Here is a 19197-nt window from a genome sequence, read left to right as displayed (position 1 = left end):
CAGTTCACTTAGGTAAACACCATCATCCCCAGAGCTCAGCATAGACTGGTCCTGGATCTCCCAGGCCCTTGGCCTGTTTATGACTTCTGTGCCCCAGAGGCAAGTGCACTCAAACTAGACCTGGTGCTGTGAGACACCCTCCCAGTGCAATGTGACCTGTGGGGATGTCATGGTTTGACACTGGCCAAACACCAGGCACCCATGAAAGCCGATCACGCAACCTCCCCTGCAACAGCTGGACAGAGGAGAGAAAAATTTAACGAAGGGTTCATGAGTTAAGAACAGGGAGAAAACACTCCAAGGGCAAAACTTCTAGAGGTACAAAGTGAGTTTATTTCTAACAACATCACAGCAGGATAATGAGAAGTAAAGCAAGTCCTTACAAAAACCTTTTCTTCCCCCAACCCCTCCCTCCTTCCCACCAACAGTGCAGGGAGACAGGACATGGGGGGTTGGCCAGTTCGTCACCCGTGGTTTTCTTCCACTGCTCTGGGAGAGGAGTCCTTCCCCTGTGAGACTGTGGGATCCTTCCCACGGGAGACAGTTCTCTGAGAACCTCTCAGACGTGGGTCCACTCTCACAAACAGCAGTCCTCCCAAAACTGCTGCAACGTGAATTCCCCCCACGGGCACACAGTCCTCCCAGACTGCTGTGGCGTGGGTCACTCTTCCATGGGCTGCAGTCCTCCAAGGACGGGCTGCTCCAGCCTGGAAGCAGGGGCCCCTCTCTCCACCGGGTCTCCCACTGGATCACAGCCTCCTCCAGGCATCCACCCACTCTGGCATGGGCACCTCCCTCAGGGGCTGTGGGTGGATCTCTGCATCCCCCATGGATCCCCATGGGCTGCAGGGGCACAGCTGCTTCACCATGGTCTGCACCACGGCCTGCAGAGGAACCTTGGCTCTGGCACCAGGAGCACCTCCTCTCCCTCCTTCTCCACTGACCTTGGTGTGGCCATATTGTTTTCCCTCACGTGTTCTCACCTCCTCCTCTTCTGGCTGGAATTAAAACTGCTCCCCCACCTTTGTTTTGGTTTCTTCTTAAATATGTTATCACAGACGCGTTACCACCATCTCTCATTGCCCCAGATTTGGCCGGCAATATGTCCATCTTCAGAACCATCAGGGATTAGCTCTGCTGGACATGGTGGAAGCTTCCAGCAGCTTCTCACAAAATCCACCTCTGTGCCCGCCCCCCCCCAACAAAAACCAGGCTGTGCAAACCCAACACGGGGGAATAAAGCAGCTTATTGATCTAGAGCAGTTCCCAGTGCAGTGACACCCGGGCCCAAGAAGAATGCATCTTGAGGTGTCCTTAACAGCAGCACGAGATGGAACGAGCTGTTGTTCATGGGCACTACCAGACCTCACAAATCTGACAAAGTGATAAACAAGGCAGCAAAACCCAGTCAAATGTCTCTGAAAAGGCTGGGAACAACCCTTCTGATGGTATTAGTGAAGCCACAGCCCACCATCAAGGCTCTTCCCCACAGGAGATCACAGCAAATGTATACCAGAGGAAAATCTCTAGCAGGTTTAAGAGATGACCAGTGACAGCAAGGCAAGTGTCTACCTGTCATTTTATGCTCCCCCTCTTTCTGTGGTCACTCAGGAACCAAGGGCAGGAGATACTAACAGAGTTAGCGAACACAAGTGTACAGAGGAGAACACAGGTGATGAACTGTTGCTGGGAATCCTGTACTCTGCACATCTTCTCTTGGAAATGCTCATCAGATGGACTCACAATCTTGCAAACATCGCCAACACCATCTTTCAGGAGGTGTGAATGACAGGAATACTCTGGAAAATCACTGTTGCCTGTGGACAAGTGCTGATTATTTAAGTATGGGAAGTAAAACTGCTGCCTTAGGAGATCAAGATGACTGAGGAAGTCAAAGGCAAGGGTACCTTGGCTAAATAAGCATGTAACTAATAGAATCATAAACTCACAGAATGGTTCAGGCTGGAAGGTGCCTTTAAGGATCCTCTACTCTGTGGGCAGGAACACCTTCCACCAAATCATATTGCTCAGTGCCCCATCCAACATTGTCTTGAATACTTCCAAAGAAAGTGCATCCAGAACTTCTCATATTCCAGTGTGTCACCACCTCACAGTAAAGAATTTCTTCCTAATACCTAATCTAAACCTGCCCTCTTTCCATTTAAAGCCATTACACCTTGTGCTATCGTTGCATGTCCTTTTAAAAGTCACTCTCCAGCTTTCTTGTAGTCCCTTTAGGTACTGAAAGGTGCTGTAAGGTCTCCCCAAAGCTGCCTCTTCTCCAGGCTGAGCAGCCCCAACTGTCTTGGCTTGTTTTCATGGTGGGGGTGCTCCAACTCTCTGACAATCTTCATGGCCTCCTCTGGACCCTCTCCAACAGGTCCATGTTCTTCTTATGCTGGGGGTCCCAGAGCTGGATGCAGCACTCCAGCTGGAGTTTCACCAGAGTGGAATAGAGGGGCAGAATCTCCTCCCTCACCCTGCTGGCCATGCTGCTTTTGGTGCAGCCCAGGACTTGTTTGGCTTTCTGGGCTGTGAATGCTCGCTGCCAGCTCACATTGAGCTTCTTGTCAGCCAACACCCCCAAGTCCTTCCCTGCATGGCTGCTCAGTCCATTTTCTGCTGAGCCTATGTTTGTGCTTGGGATTGCCCCAACTCACATGCTGAATGTTGCAGTTGGCTTTGTTGAACTTCATGAGGCTCACCACTCCATTCGGGCAAGACCCCTCTGGATGGCATCCCTTCCCTCCAGCATCTTGACAGCACCGCAGATATTGGTGTTATCAGCAAACTGACTGAGGGTGCACCCAATCCCACAGTCCATGTTGCCAACAGAGATGTTGAACAGTCCAGTCCCAATACCAACCCCTGAAGAATGCTGCTCATCGCTGGTCTCTATTTGGACATTGAGTCTTTGACCACAACTCTTTGAGTGTGACCATGCAGCCATATTCTTATCCACAGAGCAGTCCATCCACCAAATTCATATCTCTCCAGTTTAGAGATAAGGATGTCATCCTGTACAGCTTCAAACTCTTTGCACAAGCAAAGTAGATAAGGTCAAACACTCTTCCCCTATCCACCAATCCTGCAACCCCGTTGTAGACATATTTTTGTTGATACAGTTGTAATTATTTATAAACATAGCATTTTCATTTTACTCTGGAAATAGCTTACTATAAACGGGATAACTTTAAGGAAAACAATCTACAACCAGTACAAGGCATGCTCACCTTTATTTAACACTGAGAGTTCCTTATCTCACAAATTTTCCCAGCCCCTGTTTTATGCTGGTCTAATCATCCATAACACACTTTCCATTGCTTGCTGAAATAAATACATTTTATTTTCAGCAGGCAGTCCTGTGGTGTGGCAGGCCAGCCTTTCCAAACCCTTGAAAACCCATTTTTTTTCTGAGAAAAGTGGGAAAGTAGCTGTCCTTGCATAGCCTGGGTAGTTGCAGGACTGGGGAAATGAGATGGGACCCAGTTAAGGAGCCCCCCTGCCCTGGGCATCCACCGGGACAGCCGTGTGGCTGGAGGTGGTTCTGCTCCTCTTGCACTGCTCGCTTTAATTTCTCCTGATGTTACCTGGGATTGCCATCTAGGTTTTTTGTACTCGTCAGTACTACTTTATCCTGTCATGTCTTGATCCCTTGGAAAACTTGCTTAGGTCAAGCCTGGAAATAGCAGGGAGATCAGCAGAGTCTGAACTTTGGGGGGGTGGAACAAGCTGTTCTTTAAGGTCCCTTCCAACTCAAACCGTTCCGTGTTTCTATGAGCCAGGGTGAGGAAAAAGGTCCTTCAGTGTTGCTTGAGCTCTGCTGCCATCCTCTGGAGAGGGACAAGGTGCAGCTGTGGTGAGCTGACCCTGAATGGGCTTCCTCTGTATGGTTGGGTGGGTTTGCTGCTAGTAACAAACCTTGGCCTTAATTTGGGTTGTGTGGAGGGAACGGGACACTCTGCTATGGTGGCCCTGATTGGAAAGTTGTGGGCAATGAAGCTGGGACCAGTGTGCCCTGAGGAAATGGTTGCCATCATGTGCAACAGCCTCGTGCCCTTGGCCCTTGCGCAGCAGTGCCAGCAGCAAGAGGGCTTTAGACAAAGGGGAAAGACTTAAAACAAGAAACTCCTTTTACTCACAGTCCTTGCAAGAGAAGTTAGAATGCAAACCAAACACTTCAAGAATATAGTTCTATGGAAGGCTTACCTGGACTATTACTTGCAGACTGCAGTGGGTGTTATCAGATGATTATGGTCACTATAGCCTGAATATCTGCTTCCTAGAAAAATTAATTATAGCAATCACTAACTTCATGTTTTTGGTGTTTTTTTGTTTGTTTGTTTGTTTTTTGCTTTTTTTTTTTTTTAACTGCGCTCCTGGATAGCCTATAAAGAATGGGAAGGAGAGGGAATGGTAAGGTCTTTATCAGTTGGATTTTTTTTAAATCCATCCTTGCAGTGTTTGAACAAAACTGCTATACTTGCCTGGAATTTCATCAGAACTCTCTATTGCACTGCCATTACAATTAATATGATGTCAAGGACTGACACTAAGCAAAGATGACATGGTCTGAACTTCAATCTACTGTTGGATAAGGCTCTCACCTGACAGTGAATGAATATGACAGGAATATAAAGGATTGGTGATGGAAACAGCTCCCAGTCAAGCTGGGAAGGGAAGCACATTAAGACACCGTCTGTGTGAGAAGCCAGAGCTGTAAGCACAAGTAAGCACTCATTTGTTATTTATCAGTTGTTCATAGATACCCCTGTCATTGAATTGGTGGTGCACTGCTCAGAAATTCTGCTTCAGGGGGGACTCTCCTCAACACCACATCAGGTCACCGTGACTTTATCTGGCCAAGTGCTGAAAATATTGATGAAGAAGTCACTGTCTCACACCTGGTCCGGTGCTGCACTGACTCCTAGCGAAAAAGCTCTCCTCAATGCCGTGTCCAAACCTCCCAAACCACAGCTTGTTCCAGGACAGTTATGGAGATGGATGAAGCCTTGTGCAAACACCTGAAGGGTGAGATTGTTGAGTGACACGTATTTATTGAGATTATAGTGAGCACAGTTGGTAGAAGCCAGCGTGTGTGGGGTTGTCCAGCAATGTCACAGCAATGCATTACTTTAGTTAAGGACTTCCCTACACTACCAATGGCTAAGTAGATGTAGCTTTTTGACTCCTCCAAAGAGAGGTACAAAGTGTAGAAAAGATATCTCTTTCAGGAGTCCCCTGAGTTTTTTCATGTTCCTAACTGATGTAACTGTTCTCTAAACACAAAGGGGTGGGATCAGGAAAGCCAAGGCACAGCTGAAACTGAATTTAGAAAGAATAACAAGAAGAGCTTTTATAAGTACATTGACCTGAAAAGGAAGATTAATCCCACCCCTCCAATAAATAAGACAGGAGAAATGGTGACAACTCATATGGAGAAGGCTGAGGTACTCAAAAATTTTTTTTCCTCAGTTCCCTCTTCCCACCTCTCTGAAGCCTCTGAAATTCAAGGCAGGTACTGGGGAAATGAAGTCCCTCCCGCCATCAGAAAAGATGAGGGTAAAGACCAACTGAGGAACCTGAAAGTGGTATGGTTGAGAAGGAATTGGGAATACTGGTAGATGAAAAGCCGGTCATGAGTTGACAATGAGCACTTGCAGCCCAGAAAGCCAACTGTACCCTGGGCTGCATCCAAAGCAATGTGGCCAGCAGGTCATGGAGATTATTCTGCCCCTCTACTCAGCTCTCAAGAGACTCCACACAGAGTGCTGTGTCCTGCTCTGGAGTCCAGCACAGGAAAAATACGGACTCGTTGCAACAAGTCCAGAGGAGAGCCCCAGAAATGGTCAGAGGTCTGGAACACTTCTGCTGTGAAGAAAATCTGAGGTGGTTGTTCCACCTGGAGAAGGGAAGGCTCTGGAGAGATCTTATTGAGACCTTTCAGTATATAAAGAGGGTTTCTAAGAAAGATAGAAAGAGACATTTTTACCATGATCTGTAGTGTCAGGACAAGGGGCAGTGGTTTTATACAGAAAGAGAATACATCTAGGTGTGATACACAGACAATATATTTTACAATGGGAGTGGTGAAGCACAGGACCAGGTTGTCCCAAAGAAGTTGTGGATGCCCCATCCCTGGAAGTGTTCAAGGCCAAGCTGGACGGGGCTTTGAACAACCTGCTCTAGTGGAAGGTGTCTGTGCCCATGGCAGGGGATTGGAACTAGATGATCTTCAAACCTCCCTTCCAACCCAAACCATCCTCTGATTCTATGATTTGGTGTTCAGAACTCACCTGGACAAGGCCTTAAGGAACTTCCCTAACTAGAGTTAGCCCTGTTGTCAGCAGGAGATTGAGCTAGAGGCCTTCCGTGGTTGCTCTTTATGTTTTTCTGTAAATCTCTTATTTTTTCTCCTTTTTGAAAGGAATTTTTTTAGGACCTTTTTCATTGCTTTTTACATGGCAAAATAGAATAAGGTCCTGCAAAAACTGCAAGAAAAAGAAAACTGAGATAACATCTGCTGATCTGTAGGATTTGTAGGATTTCAACACACAAGATGCTTTTTCAAGAAAGCCCATGAGAGTTCCTACAAGCAGCTGACCAGGACTGAAAGTAAAAGGAAAGAGCACTAAGGGTGCATGAGGGAGGGTTTTTTTGTGGAAAAGCCCCGTTTCCAGGGTTTCTTTCTGGCCAAGCCACTCTCCAAGTGCCGTGTGGAGGGACAGCTCAGGATGAGCAGGGCTCAGCCCCAGGAGCTCCTCCTGCTCGGCTGCTGGAGCCCAGGCTGCAGGGTCTCTGTCCAGGGCTGCTTTTCCCGGAGCCGCTGCCCAGGTTGCAGGGGCAGCCCGTGCTGAGGTTGGCTGTGTGAGCCAGAGACAGGCACGCCCGTGTGCACGGGAAGGACACGGCCACGGCCAAGTGCAGCGGCTGCCACACACCAGGGGCTGCCCTCAGCCTCCCACAGCTGACACTGCCAGCACTCACATAAAACAAGTACAGACTGCCAAGTCCTCCATCTGAATGCAATGGAATTACAGCACTGCAGAGTTGCGACATCAAGAACAATGTACGTGTATTTCGCAGTGGTGGCTGAGATACTTACCAGTCCCACCACCATCCTCAGCTTGGCTTTAAGTTTTACTGGGGAGAAAAAGCTTGTGTTTACAGTTTTAAGTAACGCACTCTGTCAAAGCCATTCCTGGAATGAAGTGAATCTCAAAAAAATTCAGCATAACGGAGAAGACTGCTACTGGGTAGAGATGTAAATGCTGGCCTAATGTTGTCAGTACATCAAACATCACAGACACAGCTGACTGCATGGAAATACTTCTGCTTTTGTCTTATTATCTGAATTTGCAGACTTTTTTTTTTCTTCCTCGGTGTAGTGGAAAGCGCTTTTAGCCCATTTATCTGCCTGGATGTCAGCACACCTTTCAGACTATTGAACTTCCACCGCAGCAGGGTAGTCAAAATTCATGTTTTTCCGCAGGTTTTCTCTTCTAAAGAAGTACTCCATGAGACAAGTAGAGGCTTGGTCTGCTCCCACTTTTGACTAGGGCCTAATGTTGTGGGATGATGAAAAATCTCTATTACCAGTGACTTCACGCTTTTCAGGGTAGCCTTGTGCCTTTGTACTTTCCTGGCATGTGTAACTAATTGACAAGCAGAGCTATATTTTCCTTCTTGCATTCCACCTGCCATGCAGGCATTTCCATTGCTCCACAGTCCTCAGTTTTTGTGCACAAAATGGGTACTATTAAATCTAATATGAACCCCTGAAAAGAAAAATCTGTAGGAAGGTTGTTGTCTGGGAAAGCAACTGGCAATAGTCATGGATCTTCTGAAAGGAGACTTGTGGTTTCTCAAGGCCATAGTAGTGATTTGAGAAAATATGGATATTTTTTCTCCATCTTGGGTAAAAGTTGGGTAAAGCCTTGGTTTGGAAAAAAAAGGTTAATTCTTAGATACAACTACATGCATTACTTAATTCCAGTTAAGTTGTTCTTCTGATTTTAGTGACCAGTAGTAGTGCTGAGAAACACATATCAAGATTCCTATCTCAATGACCTAACTTATTCAACATTAATACTGTTCCAAATTTTAAGCAGCAAAAGGCTCCTCATCAAAGCCTCCAACAAATAATAATACCTACTGCCAGCTCAGCTCAAGGCATCAGCAATGCAATAGCCAAAGGCTCTGCCTGCTGAGCACTTGCCTTGTACCACAGAAGACAGTGGATTTCATGCTTTTCGTTTCAGTACCAGCTCAAATGCAGTTGCTTAGCACAAAGACTGCTGGCTAATGAGCACAGCAGCTCAAAGGAAGGCATTGCATTTACGTGGTGCTTACTGTAAAGAAGGCCTTCAGTGCCTATGTTCCTTCAACTCTATCACCTTGTGACTTTCTGCAAAAAAAGAGTAAAGAAGGCTACTTTGTCTCTGTGCTGTGCTAACAGGCTGTTTTCCAACACTGTCTTGAGCTTGTTTTATCTCCTTTCTGTCCTGTTCCCCTTTGCCCCCCTACTTCCAGTCCCAAATACCAGCGGTTTGTTACAGCTCCATTAAACCAACAGTAATGGGCAGTAGCTCTAAATCACATCTCAGGGGATTCTGGTTGGAAATTAGGAAAATTTTTCACCAACAGGCAGCACAGCACTGGAACTGACATCCAGAGTGGTGAAGGAGTCTCCAGCCTTGGAGGTTCCCAGGATTCTGTTAGAAAAGTCCCTCATGATGGGATGCAGCGTTAGTGATACTCCAGCTCTGAGCAGGAGGCTGGGTGTCCCACGTTTCTGTGATTCAGTGAAGACCTTTTGTAGCACTGGAGAACATTATGGTATCACAGTTTCATTACACTTCCCATTCATCAGCCTGAAAGAACAGCTGAATACTTAGCTTGGTTTGTTGCTCAGGCTGTCACAGGGTCTTCAGCCTATGTTCCCTAATCAGGGGAAATTAGGTTTTGCTAATAAAAGAAAGTTGCTAAAATGGAATATGGAGGAAGCTCTTCTCAGTGTTTGAATATAAAGGAAAAAGGCATAAATATGCTGATCAGCTGGCATGTGCTCTAACAAGCAGCTTATTTCTGAATAAAAGCCTTTGCACCAAATAGATCCATGAAAATACAGATTGGAAATCATTAGGGGCACCAGAGGTATCAGGCTTTATATCACCCATCCAAGGCCTACATCTGTTGTACTGGTCAACCAGTACTTGATAACTACAGGTGTGCCCACAGTTCCCCTGCCCAGGACAGGGTTCAGGACTCTGACAGCTGAAGGGCATTTGCCAGCATTATAATGCACAGTGCCACACAAGGTTAGAATAGAATAGAATAGAATAGAATAGAATAGAATAGAATAGAATAGAATAGAATAGAATAGAATAGAATAGAATAGAATATCCTGAGTTGGAAGGGACCCCACAAGGATCAAGTGCAGCTCCTCGGATTTCCAGAGAGCTCAGCCAAGCATGAGTCCTCTGTTACTGCCACGTCTTCACTGAGACTCACAGAAGGTGGTAAGGGCCTAATCTTTTTGCCCCTTGTGACCTACTCTCCTCTTCTTTCCCCTGTTCCTCCAAGCAGCTCATGATTCTGTTGTGCTATGTGATGTCTCCTTTCAGATAAGGGCTTTGGTCACCCATGAAGCACAGTGAAGAAATTAAATATATGACATATCTATAGACAGGGATCCCTGCAGGCTGATAAGTCTCTCCCTATGTCTAGCAGGTCCTCTTGCAGAAAAGCTATTAAAAGTCTTTCTCTCTTGCATCCACTTGTCTTGAAACTATTTCCTGTAATTCTGTGTTCATGGACACCTGGACCAGTAACATTTTACTGCATCTCATCCTGTATTCTGCAGTGGTGCTGCAATGCTTGGCTTTGTGCTAAGAATAGTTTGCTGAATTCTCACTGAGTTGTTTTAGCTTCTGCTCTAACGTTATGTAGGAATATAGAGTTGTTGTGAACACAAGAAACAAAACAATAGAAATAGATAATATTAACATCATTGTGTGAGACAATAAGTGGAAATGATGCTAAAGAATGCTGAAGGCAACAGCTGGATGCACCTGCTCCCCTGCTATCCAGTCCAGCAAGCTGCTGTATTTATGTTTTCTGAAACACAGATTCTGTCCACAATTAGGGACAGATTGCTCTTTTCTTTCACCTCCAACTGACTTTCTTGAAACACAGCTTAAAACAACCCCCAGAGTTCAGTGCCAGAATGGATCCTACTGCCCATCTGCAGTCTCTGACCACACATATTGACTGTCTACTACAGGTCTTCTGTCTGAACAAGCTCCAGTTCATCTGGAGTTTGTACATTCAGTCTGGGATGCTGGTTTTCAGAGTTTATTTTCTGCAATAGGCTTATTCAGAAAAGTATGTTGGTCTAATAGCTATTTACCTCCCTATTCTGAAAATGGGATTTGGGCTTCTAAGTGACACAGAGAAAAATGTCAATCTAGATGACCAAATATGAGATGGGAGGAGGAGGCTTAAATAAGTGGGGGCTGGGTACATTGAGGATGAATTGTGTGTAGCATCAGCTTGGGATGGTGTCTCCTGTGGAGAAGTTCATAAGAGAATGAGTTTTTCTGGCTTTTCTCCCAAGGGCTGCAGTTGCATCAGAACAAATTAGGCAAAAACAAGTTATGTCCCCAGGTGGAGTGTCTCAGTCACTGCCACCCCAAGGAAGAGCTCAGGTGAGACAATGCCTCATTTACCATTGCACAGGGAACAATAAATACATGATTTTCGGAAGTCAACACCAGTGACTCTCAGCAAGGCCCCAGACTGCTGTCATCCCTGCCCCAAGAGGGGCTGAGCACTGCTCAGCTCCTTCAAAGACCGTGAGAGTTGCAGCTACTCTGTTTCCTTCCAGATGAGCCCTTCTGGCTGCAGGTACTTAAAACCCAAACTTTTAATTGGATCCACAGAGACATCCACAAAGTTGTCCAAATGAATCTGAAAATAACTTCAGATACAAGAAGAAAACTTAGATCTGTCTTCAGAATATCATTCTTTCTCACTACCCTCACCTTCTTTCTTCTCTTAACTACTGGAGTTCTAGTTAATCTTTTCCAGGGCCTGTAGCCTAATTTTCAGTTTGTCTGTCTTTTTCATTTTTACTTGCTCTTCTTAGGTTATATATTTTCATCCTTTCATTCATAAATTCCAATTTTAGATTTGTCCTTTCTCTCTCTAGTTCTAAACTAGCTTTCTTCTAGTAACTCTATTTTTTTCCAAATGGGAAAAGCTTGCATGTTTATGATACTATTAACTGATCTGTACAAACATTTTTTTTAGCAGAGACGCAGGACAATGCCTTTGGCTGGGTTAGACTATGAGTAAGTACAATGAGGTGAAAGAAATGCCCCACCTTTAACAAATCATGAGGAGTAGTCAGCTGCCAGGCTGCCCGCCCTTTTTTGGCAAAACTCTGTTTTGGTTGGTGTATGGTCGAGCATCTTTCCCAGACTGAGTTCCCAGGCATGGTTTATCAAGCCAAACAACAGAAACTTGAGGAGAGCAGCATGGTGATTTTTCTCACCACAGCAAATTGATGCCAGCCATCCTGCTGTTACCACCTCAGCCACTTTCAGTTCCCAGTTTCCAGAAAACTCTGAACATTGTGGGAGCAAGGATTCACTGCTCCTCCTAAAGGCTATGCCCAACTGTTTCAGTGTCTTACCTCTGTGGGAGACAACATTTCTTGACTCCTGTTTACTACAGAATAGGGATCCCATACCTGTTAAAGTCTCTGTCAAGATGCTGTAATTTTCAGCCCTCAGCCCTGCCATGTTAGGATCATAATCAGCCTTGCTGGAGTCACAAATGCACTTTCTCAAAAGATACTAGCATTTATTTTTACATTGCCGCTCTTAACATTTTCATTAGAGTGAATCTTACATTTCATCAACCACCAAAACCAATTCAAGCAATCTGCCTTAAAACTGCCTTAAGTTCTCTAATCAGATAAGTCACCATGATGTTTCTGAATAACACAGTAGCTTCTGCTACTGAACATACCTGCAGCAGAACATCAGTGCAGCTGCGAAAGCCAAAATCTTTGCTTTCTACAGCGGTATGATACCCCCAGAGGATCAATATCAGCATGCTTTTGCATGCAAAGAAGATCTGCAATCTTTCTTATCCTCTTTCTTCTCTTTTACCACTGGCCAGTTACTTCATGTTGCTTGAACATTGTTTTCAGCCTGCCGAAGAGCTTTGTGTCTCTGTCAGGCCAGAGCCGCAGGGCGGTCTGGGCTGAGAGTGCCATTTCCCTGGCCACTGCTGGGACCAGCTGTCCCTCTCCTCCAGTTTTCCTGGTACCACTCTCAGTTGTTTCCATTTTGCCCAGATTGCTCCAGATTACGCTGAGCTTCCCAGTTTCTCTTGCCTTCTTTGGAGCAGGCTGGCGATTCACGGGTGTGGATGGGCAAGCCTAGCACCGGCCCTTTTTCTGAAGACCAAGGGGAATATCCTCTGAAGTATGTTGCAATTGCTGATAGAAGCTGATATGATGTGATTCATTAACCATAGCTGGATTCCAAGAAACTCCTTATACAAATTCGGGCTAAGGCAGGCCAGTCCCAAAGCCTTGCAGGCACGTACTGAAAAAAAATCACCCAGTTAAGAGTGCGGGGGAGGAGAGCAGGGCTGAACTCTGCAGCAAGGCAGAACGTACAGTTCTATAACATGCTGCAGACTCAAGACATGCAAACACTAATGCCAGCGTGCAGCTTTTAATAATCTATTATGAATTTGGCTGTAAGCTGATGCAATGGAAATGCTGGGAACCTGAAAGGTGTGGGCTAGAGAAGGAAGTACGGAGTCGCTTTGACATGCATATTCTCATCCTCTGCTGCTTGTTGTTTGTCTGGTTGCTGTGTGTTCTGGCACTGGGCTGCACAGCTCACTCCAGCTAGCACTCCCCTCTTTGGGGAGCTGTGTTTTGGAGGTAACGTGTGGGAGTGTGTTGAAACGTTGCGGGTAGGTGTAAGTTGCATGTTAATAAATGATGGCTTATCTGCACACACACAAACTGAAACAGTAATTTGCCTGACTTATTTCAGTGGAAGGCTGGGCACTATGGTAAAAAAAAAATTAGTGCATATAACTGCTGACTGTGTGGTATTGGTTACTGGGTACGTGCTGACTCACCTAGGCTCACCTCCAGTCCAGCAGGAGGAAAGGACCATCTGAAGATGAGAAAGTTGGAACAGACTTGCCAAAGTAGCTCCTGATAACTACTTTTGCATTGTTACCGAGGCAGCAGATTGTCTCCTGCAGTTAGGGTCAGAGAAGTGTATAAAGTAAGAAATGGCCCAGAACCCCCCAATTTTCTTTTGTAACGCAAAGATAAACTCTACGTGAGTTTAATTAATCAGCTGGTGTTCTGAAATTCTCGCAGAGTTTACTAGAGGGAGCAGTCTTACTCTGCAAAGCATTTGACTAAAATAGACTTCGCTGTAAAGATTTGCTTCCATTTATAATCCGCCCAATTTGCTGGGCGTAATTAGAAAATAACCAGCACCTCGATTTTGCTCCTGTTACAGCTTCAGAGACAACGTATCACCGAGAGAGGCTTCAGGGTTGCTCTTTTGTTCAGTATTATACAACAGTGACTAGAATTCAATTCAGATTCAGAATTCGGTTTTGTAAATGACATTCTGTGCCCTGAATTGTTTGCAGAACTTTAAACAATAAGAAGTGTAAGGAAGAAAGTTGAAATTTAAAAAAAAAAAAAAAAAAAATTTAAGGAAGTGAGTTGAGAAACTAAAGAGGATAGACTCCACTGTCACAGCTTTAATTCCAAAAAGTTAAATGACAGGTTTAAAATAGAGTAAAAATACTTAAATACAACTTTGGCAGTGTTCCAGATGTGGCTACATGTAAGACAGACAAAGGGGAATAATCACTTTCCTTCACCTGCTCGACACATTCTTACTATTGCAGCCCAGTAAGTGGTTGGTCTTTGTTGCTTCTTCCTGGCTCCTGTTTCTTGCTGTCCACTGGAAGCCCAGGTCCTTTTCCCAACACAGTCAATCCCAGACTGCACCGATGCATGAGGCAGTTTTGTTCCAAAATGACTATGCCACATAGATAAAATATTATAGAAGAATATTTTGAAAGGATTCCTTCTAAACCAAACCCTGTGAAAAATCTTGAGGTACCATATTTACATGCTTCTGCCAAGCAGATCCATTTTAGCAGTCAAAAATCTTGACTCGGCCTCTCTTTTCCACTCACATAAGGCTACAGATGTCTTTAATTATTTCAGTGGAAGTGGCCAGGAACAAATGTAACAATGGCAATAAAAATAAATTTGGCTCAAATAATCTCAGTCCTATCAACTGCTGAATGGTGATGTCATCTGAGTCAGTGAGAAATAATGGGTCACCTGAACATGTGAAAACTCCACACAGAGATGCGTTTAAAGTTTTTATATGTTTTGCTTTGCCTCTAAGTGTGAGTTTGGTTTAAACTTACTTAAAGACCCACAGATTTATTTTTATTTAAGAAGAGCAGCAATGCATTTTGTTACTTAAAATATTGCCATGCCAGGTGCAAAGCAGTCCTATCAATAATCAGCTACTTTCATTTACTTCAGTGAAAAGAAGAGAGGAGGGTGCTGCAACCCTGCCATCCTCTGAAGATGCAATTACATCCTACTGCTTGATTTACAGAAAACCTGCAACTCCCCCTTTCTTGGAAGGAATGGAACTGCCTGTCCTTGGTGCAGGGAGGGCAGAGGCAGCAGGGAACAGGACAGACTTCTGTGTCATATTGTATATGAGGAGCTGGGTCCTGCAGAAGAGCAGAGAGGATGGCTATGAGATACTGAAATAAAACATTGGCAGCCAGAGGGACCCCAGACTGGGCAAGAAACAGAATCTCAGCCCAAACTGAACAGCACACATCATCAAGAGGAAGAAGACTCTGTTTTCTTACCTTTTAACCCAGAGAAGGTAGGTTGTCACTGGAGCAAACAGCTCCAAACAAAAGGAAGGGAAACCTCTGTTTCTTCCCCACTTCTTAGCCCTGTTGTTTTTAGTAGAATCCTCTTAAAGCCTCAGCAATTGGAGTGAGGGGAGCCCCAGCTGGTCCTCAGTGACTGAGTCCACAGTCACGTACCAACCCATTACTCCTGTTTTCAGTAAAGACCTTCTGCTTGCATAGAGTGTTAAGATTTACAGCCAGACTGCTTAGAAATGCTGTTAGGGAGATCTTGCAGCAGCAAAATGTGGCTGTAGCAGTTAACCATGGCTTTATAACTGCTGGAAACTGTGTCTAGCAGTAGTACTTTTTACCTGCTTTTGCAGGATCGCTGCTCTCTCTGTGTTCTCTAAAGAGCTCCTTCTTGGTCTTCACTGACTGTCCATTATTTTTTAGTCTTGGAGCTTCTGGTATTTTTTTCCTGGCTTGGTAATTTTGCTGACTTATGCTCTGAGGCAGAGAGATTAAATTCCTAGTTTTGCACCTGAGGTAATATCATTGTGGATATTTTCATATTCACCTGAGTCCCCAGATGTTTTGAATCCTGCTGAGATACTGAATCACAAGGAAACCTTGGGGCAAAAATAAAGGCAAAGGTCTGTAGGCTTAAGCAGATTCACCTCCTCAATTGTACTGATTATTTTTTCTTGAGTTTTTTTTGAAATATCTTTTTTTTTGCAGGAAAATCCCCATGTCTACTAATAGCAATTTCACATTCCTTCTATTAGTCTTTGATGACATTTCATGTAATTTTCCAGTTTGTTTCACACTTAAATACTGCTGGGATTTTGATATAAGCATAAGTCTTCAAGGAATCTCTGATTTTTTTCCTGTTTTACAGCAAAGTGTAGAAAGAATTGGAATTATTCCTTGTAGTAAATATTGTATTCAATGATGCATATGTGAGCAATGAATACTGTTCAACCATGACCAGTATATGTAATTTATTTCTGTATGTCTCTCTACATCCTTATCTTTCCTAGATTTTTCAGCTTAAATAGCTTTGTATCACTCCACATTTCTAGGAAATTTCTGTTCTTCCTGTGAAAAGCAAGATCTCAGTCTCCAAGTCCAAGATATTAGCATTGTGTTTCCCTTAACAGACTGTTATAGAGTATGTATGTTGCCATGGACATCTTTGGTTTTGGGAATGGAAGTTTGTTTACTTCAACTCTGATGCCATAGGGCTGAGCCAGGCATAAAGATGTAAGCAGCCAAAATGTCAGCCCTAATTTTGGAACCCTCATGTCTAATCACTGAAACCCTGTTTCTGCATGAACCTTAAGGCAGATCCACCGTGGAGAAGGGAAAAGCCAGTCAGAGAACACCTCAAATTCCCACTTAACTGGAGTCAGGCTGTAGCACAGAAGCTCCCACTCACTGTCTGGTTGTCCTTGTACATCTCTGACACAGATGTGGAGGATTGCAGTAGTGGTCTGAATAGAGAATGAACAGGTCTGCCTGGGAGTGGATGCACAAGAGGCAGCAGCAGCACAATGTCTGCAGGACCTAGGTGTTGGTGGTCATCAATATCCAAATGCCTTCTTAGGACACTCAGATCAAGAGGGACAGTGCAATGAAGACTCTTAAAAGCAGGACAGGAAAGAGACACTAATCAGTGTCAACTCCTAAAGGGTATCTAGTGCATGTTCAAAACCTGCACATGGTCACAAACCTAAGAACAACTCAGAGGAGAGGAAGACCCAACAATTGACAGTCTTTGTCACCAATGTCATGGCAAAGAATCCTAGGGAGATCATTTGGGCACAAGAACCTTGGTGGTTGGGAGAATATGGGTCTGAGAGTGTGCTGAATGTGGCTGAGTGAAATCGGGTTTGAAGTTTGGGGTTTTTTTCAATGAAATTGCCTTCCTCCCTACCCAATAAGCTTTACTACACTGGTTCTACAGTACTGCAACATTATTTCCTATATGGAATTGGTTGCCAGGCATCAGGTCGAATTCAGCTGTTTCTCTTCTGTTTCTCTCCTGTAGATGCCATGTGAAGGCTGCATGGAGAGGGACAATGTGAGCACTGGTGCAACCATGGAGTTCCTCCTGCTCGGCTTCTCTGAGCTGCTCCGTCTGCGGGTCCTGCTCTTCCTTATCTTTCTCATTGTTCATTTGGTCACATTGGCAGGGAATATGATGATCTTCGTGGCAGTGGTCATGGAGCCCTCACGTCCTCCCATGCTCTTCTTCCTCTGCCAACTCTCTGCCATCGAGCTCTGCTACACTTTAGTCATTGCCCCCAAGGCGCTCCTCAGCCTGGTAGTGGTGGAGGGCAGCACCATCTCCTTCCTGGGCTGTGCTGCACAGATGCAGCTCTTCGTGGCCCTCGGGGGGGCTGAGTGCTTCCTGCTGGCAGCCATGTCCTACGACCGCTACGTGGCCATCTGCCAGCCCCTGCGCTACGCGGCGGTGATGAGCGAGGGGCTGTGCCTCAGGCTGGCTCTCATCTGCGGCCTGGGAGCCTTCGCGGTTGCCCTGGGCTTGACGGCGGCTGTTTTCCGCCTGCCTTTCTGTCAGTCACACCGCATCGACCACTTCTTCTGCGATGTCCCTGCCGTGCTGCACCTGGCCTGTACACAGAGCTACACCCCCGAGCTGCCTCTGCTGGCTGCCTGCGTTCTCCTCCTGCTGCTGCCCTTCCTCCTAATCCTGGTCTCGTATGTTTGCATCACTGTGTCTTTGTTACACATCACCTCCTCTGTGGGAAGGGGCAAGGCCTTTTCCACCTGCATTTCACAGCTGGCCATCACCTTACTGCACTACGGATGTGCCACTTCCATTTACATTCGTCCTAAGTCCAGTTACTCACCAGCTCGAGACAAGGTGGTGTCTCTGGTCTACACCAATCTTACTCCCTTAATGTATCCCCTCATTTACAGCCTGAGGAACAAAGAAATCAGAGGGATCCTCAGGAAAATGCTGAGGAGGAAGAAAATAGCTCGGGTGAACTGGGATACTACCAGAGTCGTGATGCGTATGTGTGGTAAATTTTAGTAGAACAAGCACGTGCTTGTTGAAAACAGCCCCATAACCAATCACAATAGACTTCACTGAGGCAAATATCCAGGCAGAATTCTACATGCATCACTACATTTATGAGAAAAAGATATCTCTGCTCAAAAAAAATCCCAAACATAACACTTGATGTAAAGGAAAATGCTTTGGTGACTTGTGAGGATGAAGAGCTTTGATCAATCAGTGGTCTCACTTCTCTGATCACATACAGATTCATGCTTACATTCATAGTCATTCCAGCACAATCAGAAGATCAACACAAAAATTTTTAAAGCAAATAAACCAATGTTAAAGTATTGGTTTCATTAGTTTTCTATCAAGATGACAGTAAAAAGTGGGTAGTCAATACAAACTTTAGACTGATAAGTTTGGTAGCACAATAAATCTGTAGGGGCCTAAAGGAAGGTTAGAAGAAGAAAGTCCATGGCTAGAAAGAAGGGTAAAATAGCTGTGGTTTCCCCCAAATTTAGCAGAAGGCTGCACTCTGCCATCCCATGACAAATGGAAAGATTGTTAGTGCAAACTCATCTAACCTTGAATGATTCTAGATATTGAAAGTCAAAATGCCATCGGTCTGACAAGAGTATGACTTTCCTATGCCTGTTTTGCAGGAAGCACACTTTCCTTTTATAGGGAGATGCTTTAGGTTTGGATTGTTCCTATGGCAACACAAAGGCTAAGATACCTGCCTTATCATGTGACTTTTAAGAGGAAAGACTGCATCATATAAGTAAGAATGCCTGGGGAGTGCTGAGATTTGTCACTGTAAGAGTAATAATACTGCTGCCACAATTACTGCAATTTCTACAGCAAAACCAGTGAGTGTTACAGCACAGGATGGATTGCAGCAGGCATCAGTCTGAAGGTGCAAAGCAGTGTTATTTTATGAGTTTCCTATGTGTAGGAGGAACAGGGTGATTCAGACAAATTAGGGAAGATCAATTTTGGCCAGGAAGAGGGGGGAAAGAACCATCTTCATTATTTTATTTAATACTTCCCTCCCCCGTGTCTCTTTAAAGGCCATACAGACCCTATGATTCAGAATCCATCTTTACATAGCATATCATTGAGAAAAAATTAAAATGTTTGCTTCTGTTCCTCTGTCTAATCCAAAGGAATTTCAGCACCCCAGCTGCCCTCAGCTCTCTCTCTGGGCAGATTGAGAA

General features: G+C 44.9%; 1 protein-coding gene across 1 annotated transcript; it reads left to right on the top strand.

The window, feature by feature from the left end:
* Nucleotides 1–14808: 14808 nt before the first annotated feature.
* On the top strand, nucleotides 14809–18988 carry LOC138119454 (olfactory receptor 10AC1-like). The gene is made up of 2 exons (XM_069031347.1): nucleotides 14809–14978; nucleotides 17000–18988. Exon 2 carries the CDS (start codon nucleotides 17000–17002, stop codon nucleotides 18008–18010), a length of 1011 nt encoding a protein of 336 aa, XP_068887448.1. The 5' UTR covers nucleotides 14809–14978; the 3' UTR covers nucleotides 18011–18988.
* The last annotated feature ends 209 nt before the right edge of the window (nucleotides 18989–19197 follow it).

The sequence above is a fragment of the Aphelocoma coerulescens genome, chromosome 1 (assembly GCF_041296385.1).
Source record: "Aphelocoma coerulescens isolate FSJ_1873_10779 chromosome 1, UR_Acoe_1.0, whole genome shotgun sequence".
Classification (NCBI taxonomy): Eukaryota; Metazoa; Chordata; class Aves; order Passeriformes; family Corvidae; genus Aphelocoma; species Aphelocoma coerulescens.
Note: the sequence above shows the minus strand (reverse complement) of the source record. Positions and strands in the feature narration are given on the sequence as shown.